At 35.4% G+C, this 26,858-nt stretch overlaps 1 protein-coding gene across 3 annotated transcripts; it reads left to right on the forward strand.

Annotated features, from left to right (window-relative positions):
• The first annotated feature begins 892 nt into the window (after positions 1-892).
• Positions 893-26,179, forward strand: LOC149227785 (phosphoenolpyruvate carboxylase kinase 1-like). 3 transcript variants are annotated; one of them, XM_089375562.1, is made up of 3 exons: positions 893-1,465; positions 1,570-1,872; positions 26,063-26,179. In XM_089375562.1, exons 1-3 carry the CDS (start codon positions 961-963, stop codon positions 26,104-26,106), a joined length of 852 nt encoding a protein of 283 aa, XP_089231688.1. In that variant the 5' UTR covers positions 893-960; the 3' UTR covers positions 26,107-26,179. The 3 variants fall into 3 exon arrangements, with proteins under 3 accessions (XP_089231688.1, XP_089231687.1, XP_089231686.1); XM_089375561.1 differs by lacking the exon at positions 26,063-26,179 and adding an exon at positions 19,219-19,313; XM_089375560.1 differs by lacking the exon at positions 26,063-26,179 and adding an exon at positions 1,977-2,632 and having other exon boundaries at positions 894-1,465.
• The last annotated feature ends 679 nt before the right edge of the window (positions 26,180-26,858 follow it).

A 26,858-nucleotide genomic window follows, 5' to 3' on the forward strand; every position in this document is an offset into this window, starting at 1 on the left:
TTATATAATAAACTAATCTCTCGAAAAAAACCTCCAAATCTACGAGAATCAGTCTAAAATCCATCTTCTAGGAATTTCTTATTCTTTATATATATATATATATATAATTGTTTTTCTAAGAACCTCCAACTCTATAAAAACAATCCTAATTCCACATAGAATATTTCACACTCGATGTTGATTTTTCCTATTAAGAAAACTTTACAATAAAAAAAAGAATATATTTTCACGGTCGGTGCTGCGTTTTCTATGGGAAAAACTTTTATAAGTCCAGAGACTTCTAGGTGTGTAACAGTATCGGAAGCTTCCATATACATGTGAAGTTATCTTTCCCAGTACTCACAGCACACGGTGTGATACCACTCGTGATCATGTGATAGGAATTCCATATTTCAGAAATTCAAAAGAAAAAAAGGTGGGGCCTACCAAGGCTCCTGGCGCACGGCAAGTTTTGGAATTGTATTCGTCAACAGGTTTTTTGGGAAGTAATAAAGTAAAAGCATCCTTATCAAGCGAGCTGTAATGGCATGGTACTATAGCATATTCATAAAATATTCCTTGAATAAAAAGAGAACCGTAACCGTACCAATAAAATTTCTCCATCTTTCATCCCACAAGTTCCAACTTCCACCTATTTGGAATCTTCCGCTTCCCGATTTCTAGGGCACTAGCATCAATCTCCATCTTCCCCTACCGTACCTTTTGAAATGAAACGAATATTCTTGCGAACAATTCCCGGGTTCGATACGCTGCTAACCAATATCTCTCTTCGCCGCCCTGTACTTTTCTTAGGCCATTGTCTAACCTAACCTGACCCTGTTTGCACTTTTCTCTAACCTAACCTGACCTAAACTAGATACGTAGGTAAGCCGAGCACTCCATTTATCCATCCATCTTGTATTCAGAACATACACGAAGCAACAGCCGCAAGCCAAGAACGCACAAGCAACAGCAGCAAAAATGACGGATGCCCTCCTTCAGGACTATCAATTGCAAGAGGAAGTAATCGGTAGAGGAAGATTTGGAGTCATCAGGAGATGTTTCAACAAGCAAAGTGGGCAACAGGCCGCCTGCAAGACCATAACAAAAGCAGATCTGCAGGATTCCATCGACAGAGAATGCCTCAATAACGAAATCAAGATCATGCAGTATCTCTCAGGGCACCCCACTGTGGTTACGCTTCATGACGTTTATGAGGATGATGAGTTTGTCCATCTGGTAATGGAGATGTGCTCAGGCGGAGATCTGTTCGACAGAATTGTTGGCAGGAAGAATACAGTTCCCTTTTCGGAAGAAGAGGCCGCCAGCATCCTGCAAAAGCTCATGGAAGCCATCAGTTACTGCCACTCCATGGGAATTGCCCATCGAGATATAAAACCTGATAACATTCTCTTTGCAAATAATTCAAGTTTCCTCGCTGAAATCAAGCTTGCAGACTTTGGGCAGGCCTCCTCTTTCTCTCCAGGTATGCTTATTATGCTTGCCCCCTTTGCCTCTTTAAGTCTGAAATTGTTGGTGGGTATGGATTGATGAATCCCATGGTTGAAATTCTCAGATTAATGTATGCAGGGGAAGGATTAATGCAAGGAATTGTGGGTACTCCCTATTACGTAGCACCGGAGGTGTTGGAAGGGAAGGATTACAGTGAGAAAGTGGATGTGTGGAGCGCAGGGGCGATCCTGTACATAATGCTTAGTGGCGTTCCCCCTTTTTTCGGAGACTCACCGCAGGAGATATTTGATGCAGTCCTCTATGGGCGTCTTCGCTTCCCAACTGATCAGTGGCTGTCGATATCTCACTCTGCCAAGGACTTGATACGCCGGATGCTCTGCAGAGACGTTACCAAGAGACTCAGCGCACACCAAGTGCTAGGTATTCCCTCTTTTCTATACTGAATCTTGCAGGTTCAATACAAATTGCTGTTGGGTTGTGTAAGATTCATGGAATATTGATGAGAAATATTCGTTTTGCTACAGAGCATCCATGGGTCACCACTCATGCCCTGTGCAATCCCAGCTAATTTGATTAAGCCAAAGTGTTTTGGGGCATGGACGGTGAAAATGAGATATGCAAACGATGAGATGTTATGTTCTATAACGTTGTAAAGCTTAATAGTCCGTGAGCCTGTGGCAGAGAGCCTGGTTCGATTCTCGCTATCTGACCTATGGGTGTGTTGTCCGCCCGAGTCCTTACGGCGAGCATACTCATGTTACTGTGTAAAATATTACCTTGTGAAAGACCTCTTGTCTGGTTTTTTACGTTTTGGTGAAGAACCCATCTCCGTATGTAACAGGTTTTGATTGCAAAACGCGGCATCTGATACAGAGATATTTTGAGCAATGGAGACGGAATTCCATTGGCTTTTGCAAAATGGAAAAGTTGCAGGATTGTACAGTAGAGAAAGAGAGTACCGTTGAAGTAGGTCCGTAGATAATTTGGGAAGTCACAGTTGCATAGTGCGTGATATACTGAGTCTGTAAATATGCCAAATACCTATAAATGAGTGTAGTGCGAGAGCAGTGGGTGATATAAATGAGTATTCTGCGGGAGCAATGGGGAATATACAGTGTAATTTTGTCAATAAATAAAAGGATAGACACAGATATTCTATAGTTTGTGTCTTTTCCACTCAGTCGATCTTCAATTTGATTCGATAGATGATTTTGGACATTAAATTGTGTACACAACACAGACTAAATGAGGCGAGAAACCAAATGACTTATATAAGGCTTTTACATCATATTATTGATTTGTTGCAAGGTCATTAAATCCTTTTTGTGTGTATAATTCTAGGTGTAATGTAATAAAGGTTATAAATCGTATTTTAAAAATAATTAGTATAAATTTATTTTAATCATGAATCAAGATTTAATTTTTTTAATTTAATTTTTTCATGTGTATTTTTTTTACGAGTTTATATTATTTAAATGTTTTGTATAGTTATTTGATTTATTTATTTTTTAAATTTTTTAAATGTCTTATTTTGATAGACATAAATAAAATTTCAATTTTGATGAGAGGCTTACACATCATAGTGCACTGTAGAATAAGCTTCTAAACTTCATAATATATATTTCAATATATTATTAAACAGTGCTAATTTCTATTTCATTTCAAAAATATATAATATTAATATATTTTTATATTTGTAAAATAATAAAAATAAAAATATTAACTTTAAAATATACCATTTTTATAATATTTGTTTTATTATCATCAAAGTTATCCATATATCAAGTAAAATATATATATTTAGATTATATGATATTAATAAAATACTATAATGTCTAATTCTACTAACACAACTTCTGAGGATGAGTCTAGTTAGCAAGGCTACTCAAGATCAAACATCACTGTGGTGGTTGTGTCATGTGCTAGGGGGAGAAGACATTTTAAAATGGCCAAGGTCGATTGAATCCCCTGGTGACTTTGACTGATTAAATACCCCTGGGTTTCCTCAAGCCACAGGGCAAGGAGGATGACATACAACTTGACAAACAAAAGATAATAATAAAATACTATAATCATAAACATGTGATCTGGGTGACTTCAACGGACTAGATGTCCAGTAGCCACAGGTCATGCCTAAAAAATTACAAACAACTTAACAAATAAACAAACAAAATAAAATACTATAAAATAAAATACTATAATCATAAATGTTAAATAACTTTTAATTATTAAATTAATATTTCAATTATTTATTTATTTATGAATTTATTATTAATAAATATGTTAATAACATATAAAGTATTAATATTATAAATTTATTTTCAAATTTTAAAATAAAGTAAATATAATAAGAGTTTAAATTCATTATGTAGAAAGTTGGGTAAACATTATAATAAATTTTCGAACTTATATCTCATTTAATAATAAAAATGTAATTTTTTCTAGAAATTAATTTTGTCTTCTTAGATATCATAGTATTTATTTAATTTTCAAATAATATTTATAATATTTATTTGAAAATTGTCTTTTTTAGAAATCATAGTATTTATTTACTTTTCAAATAATATTTATAATATTTATTTGACTGTCAAATAGTATTTATCTTATTATCAAAATTGATTGACTTTATTTGTCTTATTATCAAAATTGATTGACTTTATATTATTTTATTTTGTTGTGTTTTTACCATTTTAACGAAAAAGATACAAACCATGTTTAATATTTCTATTTTTCCAATCTGTAGAAATCACACTTGCATAGAACGCGATATACCGAATGTGTAAATATGCCAAATACAGATAAATGAATATAGCAGTGGGTGATCTAAATGAATATCCTACGAGAGTAGTTGGTGATATACAGTGTAATTTTGTCAATAAGTATAAAGGATATACATAGATATTCTATGGTTTCTGTCTTTTCAATAAAAATTAAAAATAAAAATAATAATACATATTTCAATAAATGATGTTATCTTTAGCATGTCAGCCTGTTTTCTGTTATTTTCTTTTATCCTCCGGCAGATTGCAACCTGCTTTGTAAAGACGTATCATGAAGCTTTTGATCTGCGTTAATGGAGCTGTTATGGAATATTTTTTAAAATAGAAACGACATGATTATTTTTTCAAAAAAAATATATATTTTAATGAATGATGTTATCTTTTATTAATTTTTTTAATAATATTATTATTAAAATTATTTATTTATTAAGTAAAATATATTTATTTAAATTATATTGTAATAATAATAATAAAGTAGTATAATTATAAATATAAGTAAAAATAAAATAATTAAGAGAAAAGTAATCATGATTAAAGTCTCATTATTTAGATAATTACTAACGAGAATTGTAGTTAATATTAACATAGTTTTCAATTATTTATTAAAAACACTTTCAATTATTAAATTAAGTATTTAAAATTTTAAAATAAAATGAATATAATAAAAATTCAAGAATGTTGAAGTTGATATTCAAACTTATATATGTTATTTTTTTTTTCCTATACAACCGAAACAAACTTTGAACTCTTTATCTAATAGAAATTCATTTTGTCAAAATAAATTCTTACTCCAATCTTTTAAAATCTTAAAATGTACAATCTTTAAAGATATGAAAAATCTAAAGCGTCCTTACTTTCACAATTTTATATTTGAGAAATGAAAAGATTATCATCTTTATGAATAACGAATCATTAACATGCCTTTTGAATTGAAAGGAAACAACCTAACTAGTGGTCCAATTATTGTCACTTTTTGAAAATGCAATTTCATAAACTTCAAAGGGTACAAGACTAAAAATTGTGTACAACCTCCCACTCACACAAACAAATACATTAAATTCAAATTTCAATAACTTAGTAAAAGGCATATTGCACATGTCATAATCTAACAGGTATATTCTTCAAATAACAAATATAGTCATGTTTACATTGGGGCTCAATCTACACCAACAATATCAACAAATAAGGAGAAAGTGCATAAATCAAATTCAATGACTATACATGTTTACAACAAGACTCAATCCACACCAATTACTTAACAAATAAATGGTAAGTCCATGTATGAAACAAATTTAAAAACATACAAAATGTATATCTATATAGTGAAGACTCGATGCCATTTATGTTAATATCCATTTGACAAAAAGTTATCAACACTCCTCATACAAAGTTCTTATAACCACATATTCCAAATGTGCTCAACATTCTCAATGTTGCAATGTTGTCACTATCGAATATTTTTTATTCACTTCATAAGAATTTTTTAATTCTCTTTCCTACATTTGTGCTCAACATTTTCCTATTGTGTGTTGTCACTATGAATCCAATGTGTTTCTACTCTCATTGTAAGTCTGATTTACTTTAAGTTTCCTACTTAAATTCTAGTGTTCAAGTGCAACAATTTTATGAGACAATCATCATTGTCAAATTTCTATTAAATTTTAATTAATTTTGTTGTGTTGCAACAATAAATAGAATTAGTAAGAGAATTCAAGTTGTTAAGAGGAATAATGTAGCCTCCACCAAGCCATCAAATAAGAGTTGATTATGTATCAACTAAAGTTCCTTCAAAGTTAGCTATAAGATTGCCATCACAAGTTATTCGAAATGGTGTGAATGTTACAAGTAGTTATGTTGGTGCTACAAATATAATATCTCCTAATAAAAATTGGAAAAAGAAAGATATGGATGGTGTTATTAAAAACATTAAGGAGAATAGTTATTCCACCTATGTTGTTCCTAAGAAATGGGGTAATCCATCTAGGAAAGTTGCACATTCATTTCAAGAGCTCAATACAACAACAATAAAAGGGCCTCCAATCTGTAATCAAATGAAGAGCGTGCTTAATTATTCAATGTTGTAAAGACACAAAATGAACTATCCCAAACCTGACTCAATCCATTTAGGATGGACTTTAGGCAAGTCATGATGAAATCGGTTAAAGACATTTATATTTGATATTGAGCACTACTTAGGGATAAAATGGAGACAAAACAAACATACTTAGACTTCCCATTACTTCTACATTTTAAGAAAAATTGTGTAAGGTGTATGAGGCCAACCCTTGTGTCGCAAATAAAATTTTGAATCGTGAAGAAATATTCCTATAGGTAGGGAGATCATGCACTATGAGGATATTGACAAAGACAAAATAAGTGTATTCCATACAATTCCAAAGAATGCAGAGTAGATCATTATAATTTGTTGTGTGAATGTTGTTGGATAGAATATTCCAAAGAATTATTCACTCAAAGGAAAGTTAAAACTTAAGAACTATCTTATTGGATATGAGCCAAACACATATATGGAATCTCAACCACATGCTTGGATGTTCGGAGAGTTGTTCCTCAATTGGCTTCATAATTTGGCAAGTTTTACACTAGGAAGAGTTTCAATTAAGATCATCACTTTCTGATTTTTATCGGGAATTGAAATCAAATAATGAAAACAACCATCAAGGGTTTTCCCTCTTAGAATTGATCTAGCATATCCTTTCTTTCAATGGTATTTTTCCCCTTCTCCCAACAAATAACTAATATTTTTATAAGTAATGGAAGTTAAGATAATTGGTCATGGAGATCTAGGTTGTACAAATATGTATGAACTTCATGATCTCCACTCAAGAGAATGCATTTAGTGCACATTTATTATTTTGAAAACTTCATTGAAGACACCCACATGTTTCATAAAAGAAAATTGTGGCCACACAAGGAACTATGAGACAAGACACATGCATGAAGTTAATGGAGGAAAATTGTATGCAAGAAGTGGAGGAATGATTCACCTATTAAATTTGAATGGCCAGTAATGCATATATGGTCAACAAAGACCAAATACAATGATAGAAAATACCAGCTAACATATGATGTGAGAAGGGGAGATGTTGATTGAAATACATTACACAAAGGAATTAGACAAGTGAAAATAGGTGGATTTTAGCACATCTAATATAAAAATATGAACAAAAATCAAAGTATCGGATAATTCTCTTCCCCAAGGTGTGCATACTACTATAAGCATGGATACCAAATCAAGTACATTGTGGATACATGAAGTTGTATAGAATGTGAAAACAAGCCATGAAAAAACAAAACATGATGGATCCATGCTCAATATTATTGTAGTGATGAGAAAATATATAGTTAAATCTACTTTTTAGTATACACTAGTATCTAGAACTCTGTAAATTACAAAACTAGTTCCCCAAAGATAATCATGTTGATATGGATAAATGATATTGTATAAGCAACTTAGACAATTATATATAAAAAAAAAAAGCCACTATAGCCTTAAGTCTTTAATCCATGATCATTCTACCAAATGTCTGATTATATACCATATCCATTCTCTCGATGGTCTATTTCCCCTTCTCCAAATAAATAACTCATTCATATCATGTCATATATCTACATGCTAAAACATATATACATAAAATTTTTTTTTTTAATATAGTGTCCACACTTTGGTTATGCACCTGCACTTGTTTTAAATATAAGGTTATATATAGCCACCACCTCGTATACATGCCTAACCCGAGGAGGTATATGGTGTGGCAGGTAACGTTGTCATACCAATGTTTATTCAATGTTTATTACTTGTCTATAATCTATCGCTGATACGATGGCATAAAAACCCTGTGACTTCTCCTCGAGCGTATCAAGACTGTCCTGCCCTCATTTGTTGGCGTCTCCTGCGCTGGACATCTGGCAACAGCATTGAATCCCGCTGGCCTGTTCACGTGATTGGGGTATGGTTGCTGAGCTTGGGACTTTCCCGCGCCTTGCTTTTGGGTAATAACGCCTTGATCAACGGTGTGAGGTTTCTGCATGAGATCGAGGGTCACAAATGCTCCACGCTTCCACCACTGGCAGGTAGGGTATATACGTGGTCTTTTCCGGATTCTTCGAGGTTTTCCTCATACTGCTCGGCGCTTCACAGCTCTCTGCTCCCCACTACAAGGGTTTTACCCCATAGCTCCGCGCCGAGACCACCCGCCATTCCAGGCACATGCGCCATCCCTGAGGGGCTTCTGCTCCATGGTTTCTCATTCTCGAATCGGCCAGGTAATTATACAATCAATTGGAAGTTCTGATGCGATTTTGAATTTAATTGCTATGCAGAAGTTTAATATTTTATCCATTGCTTGACAGGTTGTGAACGGCAACTTCCAGCTTCTACGGCATTGGAAAATCCCTCCAGATGAGGCCCGCCGAGTTACACAGGTATTTATCTTGGTTCAAGGGTTTAGTTTTCGGTTGATTCTCCTCTGCCCCGCTTCGGGTTGCCAGGGGTTTTCCTCTGTGCTTGAAATGAGGCCCCAACCTTATTATTGCACGGTTGGCCGCACATCACGATGGACCGATGCTCTTATTCCGGTTCCAAATGTTCTGGGTCTGCTTAAGGAAATTGGGTACCTCTTCGTTTGCGGTGATTTGGGTTCTACCTCTGGTCCCCGAGGCTGAAGTTCACTTAGTTCTATTAAACAGCTGTTTATATCTTTGGTTTGCCGAATGTACTGGGACTATAGCCGTATGTATTGTGACTGTATTGAAGCCTGGTTGGAAACCGGCTAGCTTGTTTAATTTGGACTCATATGGCTTGCGGCCGATAGTTTAATATAACTCACTGTTTATGTTACGCTACTATTACTTTTCATGCTGATAAGAAATGGTTCTCTTTTATGAAATATATGGTTTGATTGTTACCTGGATGCGTAATGCAATTTCTCATTTTGGAATCCTGCTTTTTCGATTTACGGCATGCATGCACTTTGTTTACAGTATGATCTAAGGGTCCATCCCATATCGTCAATGTATTTAACAGATATGCATAAATTTAAAGAACTGTCGCGCCTGCATCTGATTATTATAGATGTATGGTCGACTAGTTCTGGGTTCTCTGTAACACGAAACCCTGATGTTCTGGAAGTTATATATAGTTATACAGAATGGTTATTGATTTCCTAGTTCGTTATTAGCGGACAATACTTCTGCGACCTCTATGCGATTGTTTAATTTGGTACTTTCCTTGATGCAATTTAAATATTTCCACTGTACATTACAGGAATGTCAATATGGTTTTACCGTATAGCTCTTTGCTCTTTTTGGTAATGGTTTGCATATTTAATCGTCGTAATATTCAGAAGTCTGTTCCACTTAACTGTTCAGATCTTAAGATTCAAGATATTATCTAGGTTTTTGTTTCCCTGTTCATATTTGTTTGTTCTTCCTTCAGGCTTATTCCGACGCTATGGAATCTCCAGAACCCCCACCTGCTACGGTTTGACCTGGTTCGGGGTTCAGGGTTTATTTGTTCCTTCTTATTACCTTATTAAGATCTTCACTTGACACCATCTAACTGATTGAAGTTATCAGAAAAGGTATTTTGTCTAATATTATAACGAGAGATATTCGACTTACTGTGAACATTAAGGGTCAAGATTTGATATCGACCCAGAGTTCTATTTTCCTCATAAATAGCTAGTTTTTCCTGGTTTGGTTTCCCCACGACTGTAAGCCTATTTGTCTGGTAGGAATCAGGCTTGTTTTTGCAAATATACCACTCTCTTTTGTTCAGATAATCTCAGTTCTCTATTCTTCGAGTTTTACAGATACTCCGTCTATAATTTCTTTTGCACAGTAAATCATAGTTACACTATTTACTGTTTACAATTATTGCATAGACAATCACAGTTACACTATAAGTTACACAGATAACTATGGGGACATGAGGGTTCCGTTACTTACCTGATCTCCGCTGGTAAGGTGAGTCTGGAACAAGTCTCCTACCAAATCTCTGTGTAAATCTTGTTATCCACCCAACCGCGAGACTTGTCCTTCGGGACCTGAGTCTTCCCCCCAAGCTTCTGCTTACCGGATCACTATCCTCAGTAAGACAGCACTGTGTGCTTGACTATCTGGTCCTTACCAGACTTAGTCCATACAGGGTTTTTCCTTCCCTTTCTCTTTCTCTGCCTGTCTCTACAGCCCAGAGTTCTCCCAACCAACCTCCCCTTTTCCCTGGAAACCCTTCCAGTTAGGGAAGGTGGTTATTTCTAGTTTTGTTAACTAACTTTTCTTTTCCAATTCCCTTTTGGGAATTCAGATATTTTCATGAGTAATTCTTTTAATCATTATTTTAGTGCACATGTAAAATCAACAGAATACTCTCAAAAGAAAATAAATTCCTCAATATCATTCTAATTCAGTTTTTGTTGTAGTAACTTTTAAATAATTACATTTTTTCGGGGTCATCACATCTCCCCCTCCTGAGATTGGACATCGTCCCGATGTCTAGTGTCTCCAAACAGTTCCGGGTAAGCTTTACGAAAAAGCTCTTCGTCTTCCCAAGTGGCCTCTTCAGGTCCATAGTGCTGCCACTGCACTTTAATTTGGGTAATAACCCGCTTCCGCAGCTGCACTTCTCTCCGGTCGAGAATGCTCAGCGGCTCGACCAGGACCTCTCCTTCTGGTTCGACCTGCAACCAATAACAGTATCAGTCTTTTGTTCCAGATACATTTCTAATTAGTTCAATTGAAAGCAATCCTTACCCGTATATCTTGCCACTTGATCACATGCTTAGGGTCATAGATATACTTTTTAAGCATGGATACATGGAAGACATTATGAATTCTAATGTGGCTTGGTAAAGCTAGCTGGTAAGCTACTGGCCCAACTCTTGCCAAGACCTGAAAAGGTCCGAAGTAACGAGGTGCAAGTTTAGCACCACTGCTCCATTGCAGAGTACTTTTCCTGGCTTGAATTCTGATGTAGACGTGATCGCCCACCTGATACTCTTTGAACCTTCTTTTCCGATCTGCAAAATTTTCTGCCGATCTTGAGCGGCCTTTAGGTTGGCTCGCACCTTTTTGACCATGTCCTCCATCTCCTTGAGCATTTCTGGTCCCAACCTTAATTTTTCCTCCGGGCCACTCCAATTTGAGGGTGTCCGACATTTTCGTCCATACAAGACTTCAAATGGAGACATCTGAATTGATGTGTGATATCCATTGTTGTAAGCGAATTCCACCAAGTGCAAATAGTCTTCCCATTGTGTCGGTTTTTGCATGACACATGCCCTCAACATGTCCTCCACCATCTGATTTACTCTCTCCGTCTATCCATCAGTCTGGGGATGGTAAGCTGTGCTAAAATTCAGCTGTGTACCCAGTTCTGCAAATAACGCTCTCCAAAAGGCGGATGTAAACTTTACATCCCGATCTGATATTATAGTCTTTGGGAGTCCATGAAGTCTGAACACATTTTGCATGAAAATGTGTGCAATTTGTACCGCCCTGTAGGTGGATTGCACTGGTATAAAGTGTGCTGCCTTACTTAACTTATCTATCACTACCATAATAGAGTCATTGTTCCTCTTTGTTTTAGGCAGCCCAGTTATAAAGTCCATATATATAATTTCCCATTTCCATTCTGGGATTGGCAGGGGTTGCAATAACCCAGCCGGATGCTGGTGTTCCGTCTTGATCTGCTGACACTCCAAACATCGCGCTAAATATTCAGCCACATGCTTTTTCATTCCCGGCCAGTAATATTCCTTCCGCAGTGCAGTAAGCATTTTCTGATACCCGGGATGCCCTGCGTAGTGGCTGGTATGAAATTCATTCAAAATTAAATTTTTAAGGCTGTTGTCATTTGGTACAAACAATCGCTTCTTATAAAGCAGCATTCCATCCCTGCTTACTTCATATTCTTGCTGACTTTCTTTGCTGGAAAGTGGCATTTGCTGCTTCATTTGTTGGTATTCAGCATCTTGGCTTGCTGCTGTTTTCATCATTTCCCACAAGGAATTTTCCCATCTACTGAGTGTAACTTCGTACACACACTGTACCTTTCGACTCAGTGCGTCTGCTACGCGATTTTCCTTTCCCTTCAGATGTTTAATGTCAAAGTCGAACCCGCTTAAGAAATCTGCCCAACGAGCTTGTCTTGCATTCAGTGTGGGCTGACTAAAATAATTTGTTAAGCTGTGATGATCTGTTAATAACAGAAATTTCCTTCCCAGAAGGTAGTGCCGCCACATCTTAAGCGCATGTATGACAGCTGCCAACTCCAAATCATAGGCAGAATACTTCTGCTCATGTTCCTTCAATTTTCTCGATTCATAGGCGATCACTTTCCCTTCTTGCATTAACACACCTCCGACGCCTTCTCGGCTGGCATCGGTACATACCACATAGTCCTTATCTGGATCAGCTATACTTAAAACGGGAGCAGACGTGAGTAATTGCTTAAGTCTTTCAAAACTTTGTTGACATTCAGAACTCCATTTGAATGTCCTCCCTTTCTTTTGCAAGGACGTGATGGGATATGCCACCCTCGAAAAGCCTTCCACAAATCTTCTGTAATATCTAGCCAATCCCATGAAAGATCTGATATCCGCCACGTCTTTTGGCACAGGCCAATCCAGTATGGTTTTTATTTTTTCAGGATCCACGGCAATCCCTTCCTTTGTAATCACATGACCCAAATACTGAATTTCCTCTTTATAGAAATCACATTTGCTGAGCTTAGCATACAACTGATGTTCTCGCAGAGTTTGCAGTACCATCCGGAGATGTTCCTCATGCTCCTCCTTAGAGCGAGAATAAATCAAAATATCATCAATGAATATTAGTACAAATTTGTCTAAAAATTGATGGAACACGCTGTTCATTAAGCACATGAATGTGGCGGGTGCATTAGTCAATCCAAAAGGCAGTACTACAAACTCGTAGTGTCCATACCGGGTCCTGAAGGCTGTTTTAGCAATATCCTCTTCTTTAATTATGATTTGATGGTAACCAGATCGCAAATCAATTTTAGAAAATATTGTCGCCCCCTTAACTTGATCAAAAAGCTCATCGATCCGAGGTAAGGGGTATTTATTTTTAATTGTGAGCTTGTTCAGCTGCCGGTAATCAATACACATTCGAAGAGTTCCGTCTTTCTTCCTGACGAATAACACCGACGCTCCCCATGGAGATACACTGGGGCGGATATAATTTTTATCCAGCAATTCTTGTAGTTGCATTTTCAACTCGGTCAAATCAGGTACACTCATTCTATAAGGTGTCCGCGAAACTGGAGCAGCTCCTCGTATTAACTCAATGGTGAAGTCTATATCCCTCTTTGGAGGTAGTCCAGGAATTTCCTCCAGAAACACATCTGCGAACTCTTTTATTACCGGGAGGTGGTCTAGCGGGTTTACCTTATTCTTAGTTTCTGCATAGCCCACCTGAATAGCATACACTTGGCATCTATTCCAGATGCATTTTGCCAGCTAAGATGCAGTGATTGGCCGGATCTGCACTGGTCGTTTAATTCCCTGCATTTCTTGTTCTATTCCCGCATCATCCTTGTACCGTATGATCTTCGTTTTGCAGTTCACTAAAGCCCAATGCTTTTCTAGCCAGTCCATCCCAATTAGGACATCATAGGACCTGAGTGGAAGCATATTCTGGTCTGCCACTACTGGTTGTCCTGCTATCACTATAGGGCAACTTTTGATTTTTGCCATTACTCGTCTTTTAGCCCCTGTAGCTAGCTGTACCAGCCAAGGGTTCCTGAATTTTTCAGGCTGCAATTTACACTGTTCAACTATCTTTAAACTAATATAACTTAAAGTAGCTCCAGGATCAATTAGAACAGTGATAGAAAGGTCTAAAATTTTACCTTCAAACTCTACCATGGTGGGCTGGTACTCTGCCTGGCGATCGTCCAAGGCTGCATTAATTCTTGGCATACTTCGTCCCACGTCACCCACGGTTGATGCCTCATGAATCTGGGATATCTGATCAGTTCCCTTCCTTTGCGGACAATTCTTGACGTAGTGCGGTCCGCCACAACCCCAGCACTGCACTGGGGGTCTGGTTATTCCTTCAGCATCCATCTTGGCGGGTTGTTCACCCATTCTGGTTTCACTGATGGGCTTGGGTCTGAATGAACCTCTCGGTGCTGCTCTACTGTTCTGGCCCTTGCTGCTTCCTTTGATTCCACTGCTCCGACTTCCCCTATTATTTCCAACAATTTTACTATTCTTTTTCTCATTCCATTTTCTGTTAGAACTGTCCTCTTTCTGTTTGCTCTGCTGGTAGCGGATTCTGGCCTTGCGAATAGCTTCATCCATGGTTCTAGGATTGTCAAATTCAATCCTTTCCCTCATATACATGGGTAAACTGCTAACAAACCGCTGCACCTTGGCTTTTTCTTCTTTAAGGTAGGGTACATAGCGGAGCAAAGATGTGAAACGATTGATGAACTCATCCATAGTCTGTTGTCCTAATCGCAGATCATGGAATTCCTTTGCCTTTTCATCATAAAAGCGTTCCGTCAAGTATCTCTCCTTAAAATATTTCTGGAATTTTTCCCACGTTATGGTTCGTTCGCTTACCCCTTTAACGATTTTAACTTCCTCCCACCATAGTGTCGCCTTCCCTTGTAACTGGAAGATAGCCAATCGTGCCTTCAAGTTATGATCATACTCATATAACTGAAAATATTTATTCATATTGATTAGCCATGCCTCAGCCGCTTCCTCTTGTTCCCCATCGAAGTGTGGGGGTTTAATTTTCCGAAATTCTCCTTGTAATTCCACCTTTTGACGCTTTGAGGTCTGCTGTTCTGATGCATTATCAGATTGATCCTCTCCTTCTTTAGGGATTTCAGATTCCGCTTGATAACGTTGCTCCTCCGTCATTCTCTGTTGTTCTGCGCTGGGGTTAGCTAATGGCGGGTTCTGTTTGTCAGACAAACTTTTTAAAATCCTTTCCTGCTCCATTGTCAATCGTGCATTATCCTCCCGTAGCCGAGCCATTTCGTTTTTCAGCTCTTGAACTGTTTCTAGTATGGCCAGATTCGTGCTGCGGGTCTCCTCACCCAGCTGCACCCACGACTCTGGGTTGACTCCAGGATTTGTTGCAGGCCCCCGATTGACTGCGGACCTATGCGGTGCGCTGCCAGCTCCCTGCATGCTAACTATTACTTTGTGGTACCTTGATTGCTCTTTTCTTTCCTTTTGACTAGCCTGTACCTGGCCTAGTCTGATCATGAAACATTTAACATTGTGAGCTACCTGCACAATTTTGTTACCCCAAAAAGAATATCAATGTCATAATGACCTTCTCATCTTTTAATACTTCATTCACATCCCAGGGGCCACAGTATGGATAATCTGGGCTCCGATACCAATTGTCATATATCTACATGCTAAAACATATATACATTAATTTTTTTTTTTAATATAGTGTCCACACTTTGGTTATGCGCCTGCACTTGTTTTAAATATAAGGTTATATATAGCCACCACCTCGTATACATGCCTAACCCGAGGAGGTATATGGTGTGGCAGGTAACGTTGTCATACCAATGTTTATTCAATGTTTATTACTTGTCTATAATCTATCGTTGATACGATGGCATAAAAACCCTGTGACTTCTCCTCGAGCGTATCAAGACTGTCCTGCCCTCATTTGTTGGCGCCTCCTGCGCTGGACATCTGGCAACAGCATTGAATCTCGCTGGCCTATTCACGTGATTGGGGTATGGTTGCTGAGCTTGGGACTTTCCCGCGCCTTGCTTTTGGGTAATAACGCCTTGATCAACGGTGTGAGGTTTCTGCATGAGATCGAGGGTCACAAATGCTCCACGCTTCCACCACTGGCAGGTAGGGTATATACGTGGTCTTTTCCGGATTCTTCGAGGTTTTCCTCATACTGCTCGGCGCTTCACAGCTCTCTGCTCCCCACTGCAAGGGTTTTACCCCATAGCTCCGCGCCGAGACCACCCGCCATTCCAGGCACATGCGCCATCCCTGAGGGGCTTCTGCTCCATGGTTTCTCATTCTCGAATCGGCCAGGTAATTATACAATCAATTGGAAGTTCTGATGCGATTTTGAATTTAATTGCTATGCAGAAGTTTAATATTTTAACCATTGCTTGACAGGTTGTGAACGGCAACTTCCAGCTTCTACGGCATTGGAAAATCCCTCCAGATGAGGCCCGCCGAGTTACACAGGTATTTATCTTGGTTCAAGGGTTTAGTTTTCGGTTGATTCTCCTCTGCCCCGCTTCGGGTTGCCAGGGGTTTTCCTCTGTGCTTGAAATGAGGCCCCAACCTTATTATTGCACGGTTGGCCGCAGATCACGATGGACCGATGCTCTTATTCCGGTTCCAAATGTTCTGGGTCTGCTTAAGGAAATTGGGTACCTCTTCGTTTGCGGTGATTTGGGTTCTACCTCTGGTCCCCGAGGCTGAAGTTCACTTAGTTCTATTAAACAGCTGTTTATATCTTTGGTTTGCCGAATGTACTGGGACTATAGCCGTATGTATTGTGACTGTATTGAAGCCTGGTTGGAAACCGGCTAGCTTGTTTAATTTGGACTCATATGGCTTGCGGTCGATAGTTTAATATAACTCACTGTTTATGTTACGCTACTGTTACTTTTCATGCTGATAAGAAATGGTTCTCTTTTATGAAATATATGGTTTGATTGTTACCTGGATGCGTAATGCAATTTCTCATTTTGGAATCCTGCTTTTTCAATTTACGGCATGCATGCACTTTGTTTACAGTATGATCTAAGGGTCCATCCCATATCGTCAATGTATTTAATAGATATGCATAAATTTAAAGAACTGTCGCGCCTGCATCTGATTATTATAGATGTATGGTCGACTAGTTCTGGGTTCTCCGTAACACGAAACCCTGATGTTCTGGAAGTTATATATAGTTATACAGAATGGTTATTGATTTCCTAGTTTGTTATTAGCGGACAATACTTCTGCGACCTCTATGCGATTGTCTAATTTGGTACTTTCCTTGATGCAATTTAAATATTTCCACTGTACATTACAGGAATGTCAATATGGTTTTACCGTATAGCTCTTTGCTCTTTTTGGTAATGGTTTGCATATTTAATCGTCGTAATATTCAGAAGTCTGTTCCACTTAACTGTTAAGATCTTAAGATTCAAGATATTATCTAGGTTTTTGTTTCCCTGTTCATATTTGTCTGTTCTTCCTTCAGGCTTATTCCGACGCTATGGAATCTCCAGAACCCCCACCTGCTACGGTTTGACCTGGTTCGGGGTTCAGGGTTTATTTGTTCCTTCTTATTACCTTATTAAGATCTTCACTTGACACCATCTAACTGATTGAAGTTATCAGAAAAGGTATTTTGTCTAAGATTATAACGAGAGATATTCGACTTACTGTGAACATTAAGGGTCAAGATTTGATATCGACCCAGAGTTCTATTTTCCTCATAAATAGCTAGTTTTTCCTGGTTTGGTTTCCCCACGACTGTAAGCCTATTTGTCTGGTAGGAATCAGGCTTGTTTTTGCAAATATACCACTCTCTTTTGTTCAGATAATCTCATTTCTCTATTCTTCAAGTTTTACAGATACTCTGTCTATAATTTCTTTTGCACAGTAAATCATAGTTACATTATATATTGTTTACAATTATTGCATAGACAATCACAGTTACACTATAAGTTACACAGATAACTATGGGGACATGAGGGTTCCGTTACTTACCTGATCTCCGCTGGTAAGGTGAGTCTGGAACAAGTCTCCTACCAAATCTCTGTGTAAAGCTTGTTATCCACCCAACTGCGAGACTTGTCCTGCGGGACCTGAGTCTTCCCCCCAAGCTTCTGCTTACCGGATCACTATCCTCAGTAAGACAACACTGTGTGCTTGACTATCTGGTCCTTACCAGACTTAGTCCATACAGGGTTTTTCCTTCCCTTTCTCTTTCTCTGCCTGTCTCTACAGCCCAGAGTTCTCCCAACCAACCTCCCCTTTTCCCTGGAAACCCTTCCAGTTAGGGAAGGTGGTTATTTCTAGTTTTGTTAACTAACTTTTCTTTTCCAGTTCCCTTTTGGGAATTCAGATATTTTCATGAGTAATTCTTTTAATCATTATTTTAGTGCACATGTAAAATCAACAGAATACTCTCAAAAGAAAATAAATTCCTCAATATCATTCTAATTCAGTTTTTGCTGTAGTAACTTTTAAATAATTACATTTTTACGGGGTCATCACATATCAAGATAATGTCATTAAGATAGTTTGAGATGGAGATATATGTTGTGCATGCATATAAACTTCATGATCTCCAACCAAGAATGTACATTTAATTTGCATTTATTATTTCTCATTTTTTTTTAAAGAACCCATACATTTCATAATGGAAAGTCAAGTCTCTAATCCATAATCATTCCACCAAATGTCTGATTATATATCATATCCATTTTCTTCGATGGTCTATTTCCCCTTCTCCAAATAAATAAAGTTCCATTTTCTTCGATGGTCTATTTCCCCTTCTCCAAATAAATAAAGTTTTCATATCAAAGTAATGTCATTAAGATAGTTTGAGATGGAAATATATATTGTGCATGCATATAAACTTCATAATCTCTGACCAAAAATGTATATTTAGTTTGCATTTATTATTTTTCAATTTTTTTTTAAAACCCATATATTTCATAATAGAAAGTCAGATAGCTTGTGACTAATTTGAGAAAAGCGCATAAACATGAAGGAAAATTGTGTTAGAGGAAGGATAATTCACCATTTAAAATTTGTTTTTACACGGTTTTAAAGTTTTCTTTACTACATAATTTTATATTACTTTTAGTTATTAGTTAGTGTAGTATATTAATATTAATTATTAATACTGAATCTTGTAGCTTCCATACAAACTGATGTTGGGTTGTGTAAGATTCATGGAATATTGATGAGAAATATTCGTTTTGCTACAGAGCATCCATGGATCACCACTCATGCCCTGTGCAATCCCAGCTAATTTGATTAAGCCAGAGTGTTTTGGGGCATCGACTGTAAAAATCAGATATGCTGAATGACTTCCGGCAAACGATGAGATGTCATGTTCTGTACCGTTGTGGCAGAGAGGGTTCGATTCTCGCTATCTGCCCTATGGCTGTGTTGTCCGCCCGAGTCCTTACGGCGAGCATACTCATGTTACTGTAACCGTAATGTAATAAATGTTATAAACAGAAATCATAATATATTGTGAGAAATTTTAATCTGTTTAAATGTATTGATAGATAAAATTTGAGGTGAATTTTTTTTTTTCTTTTTAAATCTAAATTTTACTATTTTAATATAATATTTAATATTTTGATATTTTAAGGATGTGAATTTTTCTTTAAAAAACTGGCAATCAAGATATAGATCACTCTAATATTTTAATATAACATTAAGATAAATGACAGAAATCTAAATTCTGATATTTAATATAGTATTTAATATATTATTAAATAATGCTATTTTTTTAATTATTTCCTCTTAAAAATATATATTATTAATATAAAAAATTATAAATATAAATATTAACTTTATAATTTAAATTTTTTTAATATTTTTTAACAATTTTTTATCATCATCAAAGTTATCCATCTATCTAATAAAATAATAATAATAATAAAAATCCATCTATCTAATAAAATATATTTATTTAAATTATATAATAATAATAAAATACTATAATCCTATAATAATAATAAAATACTATAATCCTAAACATAAATGTAAAAATAAAAATCTTTTAAAATCGTAAAGGTAAGGTTACATTATTTGGATAATTATGAGGAGAGTTGAAGGGAGCGTATCAATGTTAAATAATTTTTAATTATTTAATAAAATTATTTTTAATTATTAAATTAAGAATTATATTAAAATATTTATTGAGAAATTTTGTTATTAATAAAAATAGTAAATTTATTTATTTATTTTCGGGGAGAAATATCTTAATTTTTATTGATTTCAGAAAATTACATGTTGTAGATATTTAAAAGCATATGAAGAAATGTGCGCAGAGCCACTTACAAAACGATATTCCAAATGAAGTATTCCACAAAAGCCCTCAAACAGGGTAGAAAGAACAAATGGGTATGTAAACCCCAGCGAACCTGCAGTAAAAAAGGGGCCCGAAAAACCCCAAACGGCGAACCCAGGAATAGACCTGTAGAGGGTAACCCATACCCATTACAAAAAACAACAAAGAGAGCAGAGGTGCAGCACCAAGAAAGAAACGTTCGAACAGCCGTTCAGCTCAGACCCGACACCGAACCACCACAAGCGGATATAAACTCCTGAGGAGAGAAATCGAGAACATAAAGCTCTAGAACTGGCGGCCCAAACAAGAAAGAGAGGCACGGAATGAGGAAGAGAGAAGCCAAGGTAGCCACCCCTCCCCGACCCCCTCAGAACTCTCCTCCTGAAACAGACGAACCAGAGGTAAGTATCGCTGCCCCATACTTCCTCAGCAGCCTTCAGAAACCCCAGCAAACCCAACCATGTTGAAGTGGCATGAAACAAAGCAAAGACAGTCACCTCCTCACCCCTATTCCCTCAACGCTGCAAAAACGGCAGTAGGCCAGCGTGCGTCCAAAACAGCACTGTTTGCCAGAGCAGAGGCGAAACTGGGGCAGAGGCAGCTAGAGCAGCCTCCTCGCTCTCGCACAGAGAAAACCCTAGGGACCAATGATGATTTTTTTTTCCACTCCGGCTCCGGATCTGTTCCTTCAACTAAAAATGAAACTCAAAATTTCCCTCACCATCGGCCTTGCTCCACGCGCAAAGCCCCAACTCTCAAGCTCCTCCCTCAATGCTCAACGTTCAACCCTCACCCGGGAAAAAGAAAAAACAAACAAACAAACACAAAAAAAAAATAATAATATTAATATTATATTAACATCTAAAATATTAATATTATAAATTTATTTTAAAATTTTAAAATAAAATAAATATATTAAGAGTTTAAATCCATTATCTAGAGAGTTGGGTCAATGTTATAATAAGTATTTAACCGTATATGTCACTTAATAATAAAAGTTTTAATTTTTTTATCAAATAGAAATTTATTTTGTTAGTGTTTGTTTTGTTGTTAGATATTATAGCATTTGTTTTGACATCAAAGTAGGTTGACTGTATATCATTTAGCTGTATTTTAACAATTTTAATTAAAATTTCAAAACAATACTTAATAATTATATTTTTCCATAAAACAAAAAATACTATAAATAGATACATAGATAATTAGCGAAATCACATTTGAATAGTACGTGATACTCCGAACAGTCGGTGGTATAAATGAATATACCACGAGAGTCGTTGGTGATATACATTGTAATTTTGTCAACAAGTATAAAGGATACACAGAGATATTCTATAGTGTCTGTCTTTTTCCACGATCTTCAATTTGGTTCCATAGATGATTTTGGACATTAAATTGTGTACATGACACAGACTACAGATTAGGCGAGAAACCAAATCCCGTACAAGTCTTTCATATCATATTATTGATTTTTTGCGAGGGCTTAAAAATTTTCTTTTTCCGTATAATTTTAGGTATAATGTAATAAATGTTTTAAACAGTATTTTAAAAATAATAATATAAATTTCAATGACTGGTGTTATGTTTAGGATATCAGCCTGTTTTCCGTTATTTTATTTTATCCTCCGGAGAATTGCAACCTGCTTTGTAAGGACATATCAGGAAGCTTTTGATATGCGTTAATGAAGCTGTTATGGAATATTTTTTGAAATAGAAAATCATTTTTTTACCCAAATATATATATATATATATATATATATATTTTTTTTAAGGTATAGTGTCTTTTTTATTAATATTATTATTAAGGTTATCTATTTATTAAGTAAAATATATTTATTTAAATTATATTATAATAATAATAAAATAGTGTAATCATAAATATAAGCGTAAAAGTAAGGTAATTAAGAGAAAGGTAATTATGATAAAGTTTCATTATTTGGATAATCATGAGGGAGAATTGTAGTTAATGATTAAAGTTTTATTATTTGGATAATTATGAGGGAAAATTGTAGTGAATGTTAAAGTAGCTTTTAATTATTTATTAGAAATATTTTTAATTATTAAATTAAGTATTTATTAAAATGTTTATTTATGAATTTTATTTTTAATAAAAATATTAATATTAAGATCATATTGGTTTTAGTGGAAGTTAATCATTATTATCATTATTAATATATATAATAAAATATTTATATTATAAATTTATTTTAAAATAAAATGAATATAATAAAAATTCTAGAATGTTAAATTAATATCATTTAAATTAATATATGTTATTTTTTTCATGTACAACCAAAAAAAAAGTGTTGAACTCTTTCATTTAATAAAAATTCATCTTGTTAAAATAAATTCTTACTCTAATCCTATAAAATTTTAAAATGTACAACTTTAGAAGATATGAAAAATCTAAAGAGTCCTTAATTTCACTATTATATATTTGAAAAATGAAAAGGCTATAGTCTTATGAATAAAGAGTCATTATCATGGCTTTTGAATTGAAAGGGAACATACCTAACTAGTGGTCTAATTATTGTCACTTTTTGGAAATGCAATTTCCATTAACATCAATGGGTACAAGATTAAAAATTGTGTAAAACCTCACTTTGACACAAACAAATATGTTAAATTCAAATTTCAATAACTTATTAAAAAGTATGCACTTGCCATAATCTAAAACGTATATTCTTCAAAGAACAAATATAGTGATGTTTACAGTGGGGCTCAATCCACACCAACACTTTTTACAGATAAGGAGAAAGTGCATAAATCAAATTGAATGATTAGACATGTTTACAGCAAGACTTAATCCACACCCACACCAGTTGCTCAACAAATAAATGGTAAGTCCATGGATCAAACAAATTTCAAAACATTCAAAATATATATCTATATAGCGAAGAATTGATTCCATTTATATTAATATTCATTTGACACAAAGTTATTAACACTCTTCGTAGAAAGTTTTTATAACCACATAATCCAAATGTGCTCAACATTCTCAATGTTGCAATGTTGTCACTATTGAATATTTTTATTCACTTCATAAGAAGTTTTTAGTTCTCTTGCTACATTTGTGCTCAACATTTCCCTATTGTGTGTTGTTACTATGAGTCCAATGTGTTTCTACTCTCATTGTAAGTTTGATTTACTCTAAGTTTCCTACTTAAATTCTGGTGTTCAAGTGCAACAATTTTATGTGACAATCATCATTGTCAAATTTCTATCGAATTTTAATTAAGTCTATTGTGCCACAACAATAAATATAATTAGTAAGAGAAATCAAGTTGTTAAGAGGAATGATGTGGCCTCCAACAAGCCATCAAATAAGAGTTGATTATGTATCAACTAAAGTGTCTTCAAAGTTAGCTATAGAATTGTCATCAGAAGTTATTCAAAATGATGTGAATGTTACAAGTAGTTATGTTGGTGCTACAAATATAATATCTCCTAATAAAAATTGGAAAAGAGAGATATGGATGGTGCTATTGAAAACATTGAGGATGATTGTTAGTCCACCTATGTTGTTCCTAAGAAATTGGGTAATCCATCTAGGAAAGTTGCACATTCATTTCAAGAGCTCAATACCACAACAATAAAAGGGCCTCCAATGTGTTATCAAAAGAAGAGCATGATTAATTATTCAATGGTCTAAAGACATGGAATGAACTAATCCATGGTCATGAAATACTTCTACTAAATTTGTATACATATCCCAAACCTGACTTAATCCATTTAGGATGGACTTTTAGGAAAGTCATGATGGATTCAGTTAAAGGAGTTTAGATTTGATATTGAGCACTAATTAGGGATAAAATGGAGACAAAACAAACATACTTAGACTTCCTATTACTTCTACATTTTATGAAAAATTGTGTAATGTGTATGAGGCCAACCCTTGTGTCCCAAGTAAAATTTGGAATCATGAAGAAATATGCCTATACGTAGGGACATCATGCACTATGAGGATATTGAAAAAGACAAAATAAGTGTACTCCATATAATTCCAAAGAATCGAGAGTAGATCATTATAATTTGTTGTGTGAATGTTATTGGATAGAGCATTCTAAGGAATTATTCACTCAAAGGAAAGTTAGAACTTAAGAGCTATTTTATTGGATATGAGCCAAACACATATATGCAATCTCAACCACATGCTTGTATGACCAGAGAGTAGTTCCTCAATTGGCTTCATTATTTGGCAAGTTCTACACTAGGAAGAGTTTCAATTAAGATCATCAGTTTCTCATTTTTATCGGGAGTTGAAATCAAATAATGCAAACAACCATCAAGGGTTGTCCCTCTTAGAATTGATCTAGCATATCCTTTCTTTCAATGGTCTTTTTCCCCTTCTCCCAACAAACAACTGATATTTTTATAAGGAAATCAAGTTAAGATAATTGGGCATGGAGATCTAGGTTGTAAAAATATGTATGAACTTCATAATATCCACTCAAGAGCATGCATTTAATGCACATTTATTATTTTAAAAACTTCTATGAAGGCACCCACATGTTTCACAAAGGAAAATTGTGGTCACGCTAGGAACTTGGAGACAAGACACATGCATGAAGTTAATGGAGGAAAATTGTATGTAGGAAGTGGAGGAATGATTCACCTATTAAAGTTGAATGTCCAATAAGGAATATACAGTCAACAAAGACCAAATACAATGATAGAAAATACAAGCTAACATATGATGTGAGAAGGGGAGATGTTGATTAAAATACATTATACAAAGGAATTAGACAAGTGAAAATAGGTGGATTTTAGCACATCTAATATAAAAATGGTACCTATGAACAAAAATCAAAGCATTCGATAAATCTCTTCCCCAAGGTGTGCATACTACCCACGCTTAGGAGCAAATAAGCATGGATACCAAATCAAGTACATTGTGGATCCACGAAGTTGTATAGAATGTGAAAGAAAGCCATGAAAAAATATACATGATGGATCTATGCCCAATATTATTGTAGTGATGAGCAAATATATAGTTGAATCTACGTTTTAGTATAACTCTGTAAATTACAAAACTAGTTCCCCAAAAATAATCATGTTGATATGGATAGATGATATTGTATAAGCAACCTAGGCAATTATATAAAAAAGAAAGCCACCATAGCCTTAAGTCTTTAATGCATGATCATTCCTTCCAAATGTCTGATTATATACCATGTGAATAAATGATTTCAACTCATATCCATTCTCTCGATGATCTATTTCCCCTTCTCCAAATAAATAACTCATTGATATCAAGATAATGTCATTAAGATAGTTTGAGATGGAAATATATGTTGTGCATGCATATAAATTTCATTGATATCAAGATAATGTCATTAAGATAGTTTGAGATGGAAATATATGTTGTGCAGGCATATAAATTTCATGATCTCCGATCAAGAATGTACATTTAATTTACATTTATTATTTCTATTTTCTTTTAAATCCCATGTATTTCATAAGAACCCATGTATTTTTTTTAAAGTCATTGATAGCTTGTGAATAATTTGAAAAAAACGCATAAACATGAAGGAAAATTGTGTGTTAGAGGAAAGATAATTAACCATTTAAAATTTGTTTTTACAAAGTTTTAAAGTTTTCTTTACTACATAATTTTATGTTACTATTAGTTAGTGTAGTATATTACTATTCATTATTAATACTGAATCTTGCAGCTTCAACCCAAATTGATGTTGGGTTGTGTAAGATTCATGGAATATTGATGAGAAATATTCCTTTTGCTACAGAGCATCCATGGATCACCACTCATGCCCTGTGCAATCCCAGCTAATTTGATTAAGCCAAAGTGTTTTGGGGCATGGACTATGAAAATGAGATATGCAAACGATGAGATGTCATGTTCTATAACGCTCTGTAAAGCTTAATAGTCGGGTGAGCCTGTGGCACAGAGCCAGGTTCGATTCTCGCTATCTGCCCTATGGGTGTGTTGTCCGCCCGAGTCCTTACGGCTAGCATAGTCCTGTTACTGTGTAAAATATTACCTTGTGGAAGACCTCTTGTCTGGTCTTTTACGTTTTGGTGAAGAACCCATCTCCGTATGTAACAGGTTTTGAGTGCAGAACGCGGCATTTGATAAGGAGACATTTTGAGCCGTGGAGACGGAATTCCATTGGGTTTTGCAAATGGAAGAGTTGCAGGCTTGTACAGTGGAGAAAGAGAGTACCGTTGGAGTAGGTCCGTAGATAATTTGGTAAGTCACAGTTGAATAGAGCGTGACATACCGAGTCTGTAAATATGCCAAATACCTATAAATGAGTGTAGTGCGAGAACAGTGGGTGTTAAAAATGAGTATTCTGCGGGAGCAATGGGGAATATACACTGTAAATTTGTCAATACATAAAGGGATATAATGAGATATTCTATAGTTTGTATCTTTTACACTCATAGTCGATCTTCAATTTGATTCGACAGATGATTTTGGACATTAAATTGTGTACCTTACGTAGAGACTAAAGATGAAGCGAGAAACCAAATGACTTACCCAAGTCTTTTACATCATATTATTGATTTGTTGCAAGGTCA

This window comes from Pinus tabuliformis, chromosome J, assembly GCF_031772625.1.
Source record: "Pinus tabuliformis cultivar Carrire ecotype Pingquan chromosome J, CPIR1, whole genome shotgun sequence".
NCBI lineage: Eukaryota > Viridiplantae > Streptophyta > Pinopsida > Pinales > Pinaceae > Pinus > Pinus tabuliformis.

What these genes read in the sequence shown, in the direction of transcription:
- LOC149227785 (XM_089375562.1), top strand. Translation starts at nt 961, where the DNA reads ATGACGGATGCCCTCCTTCAGGACTATCAATTGCAAGAGGAAGTAATC. An exon ending in GGCCTCCTCTTTCTCTCCAG is followed by an intron (nt 1,466 to 1,569) that starts GTATGCTTATTA and finishes TAATGTATGCAG; the next exon opens with GGGAAGGATTAATGCAAGGA. An exon ending in CAGCGCACACCAAGTGCTAG is followed by an intron (nt 1,873 to 26,062) that starts GTATTCCCTCTT and finishes CTTTTGCTACAG; the next exon opens with AGCATCCATGGATCACCACT.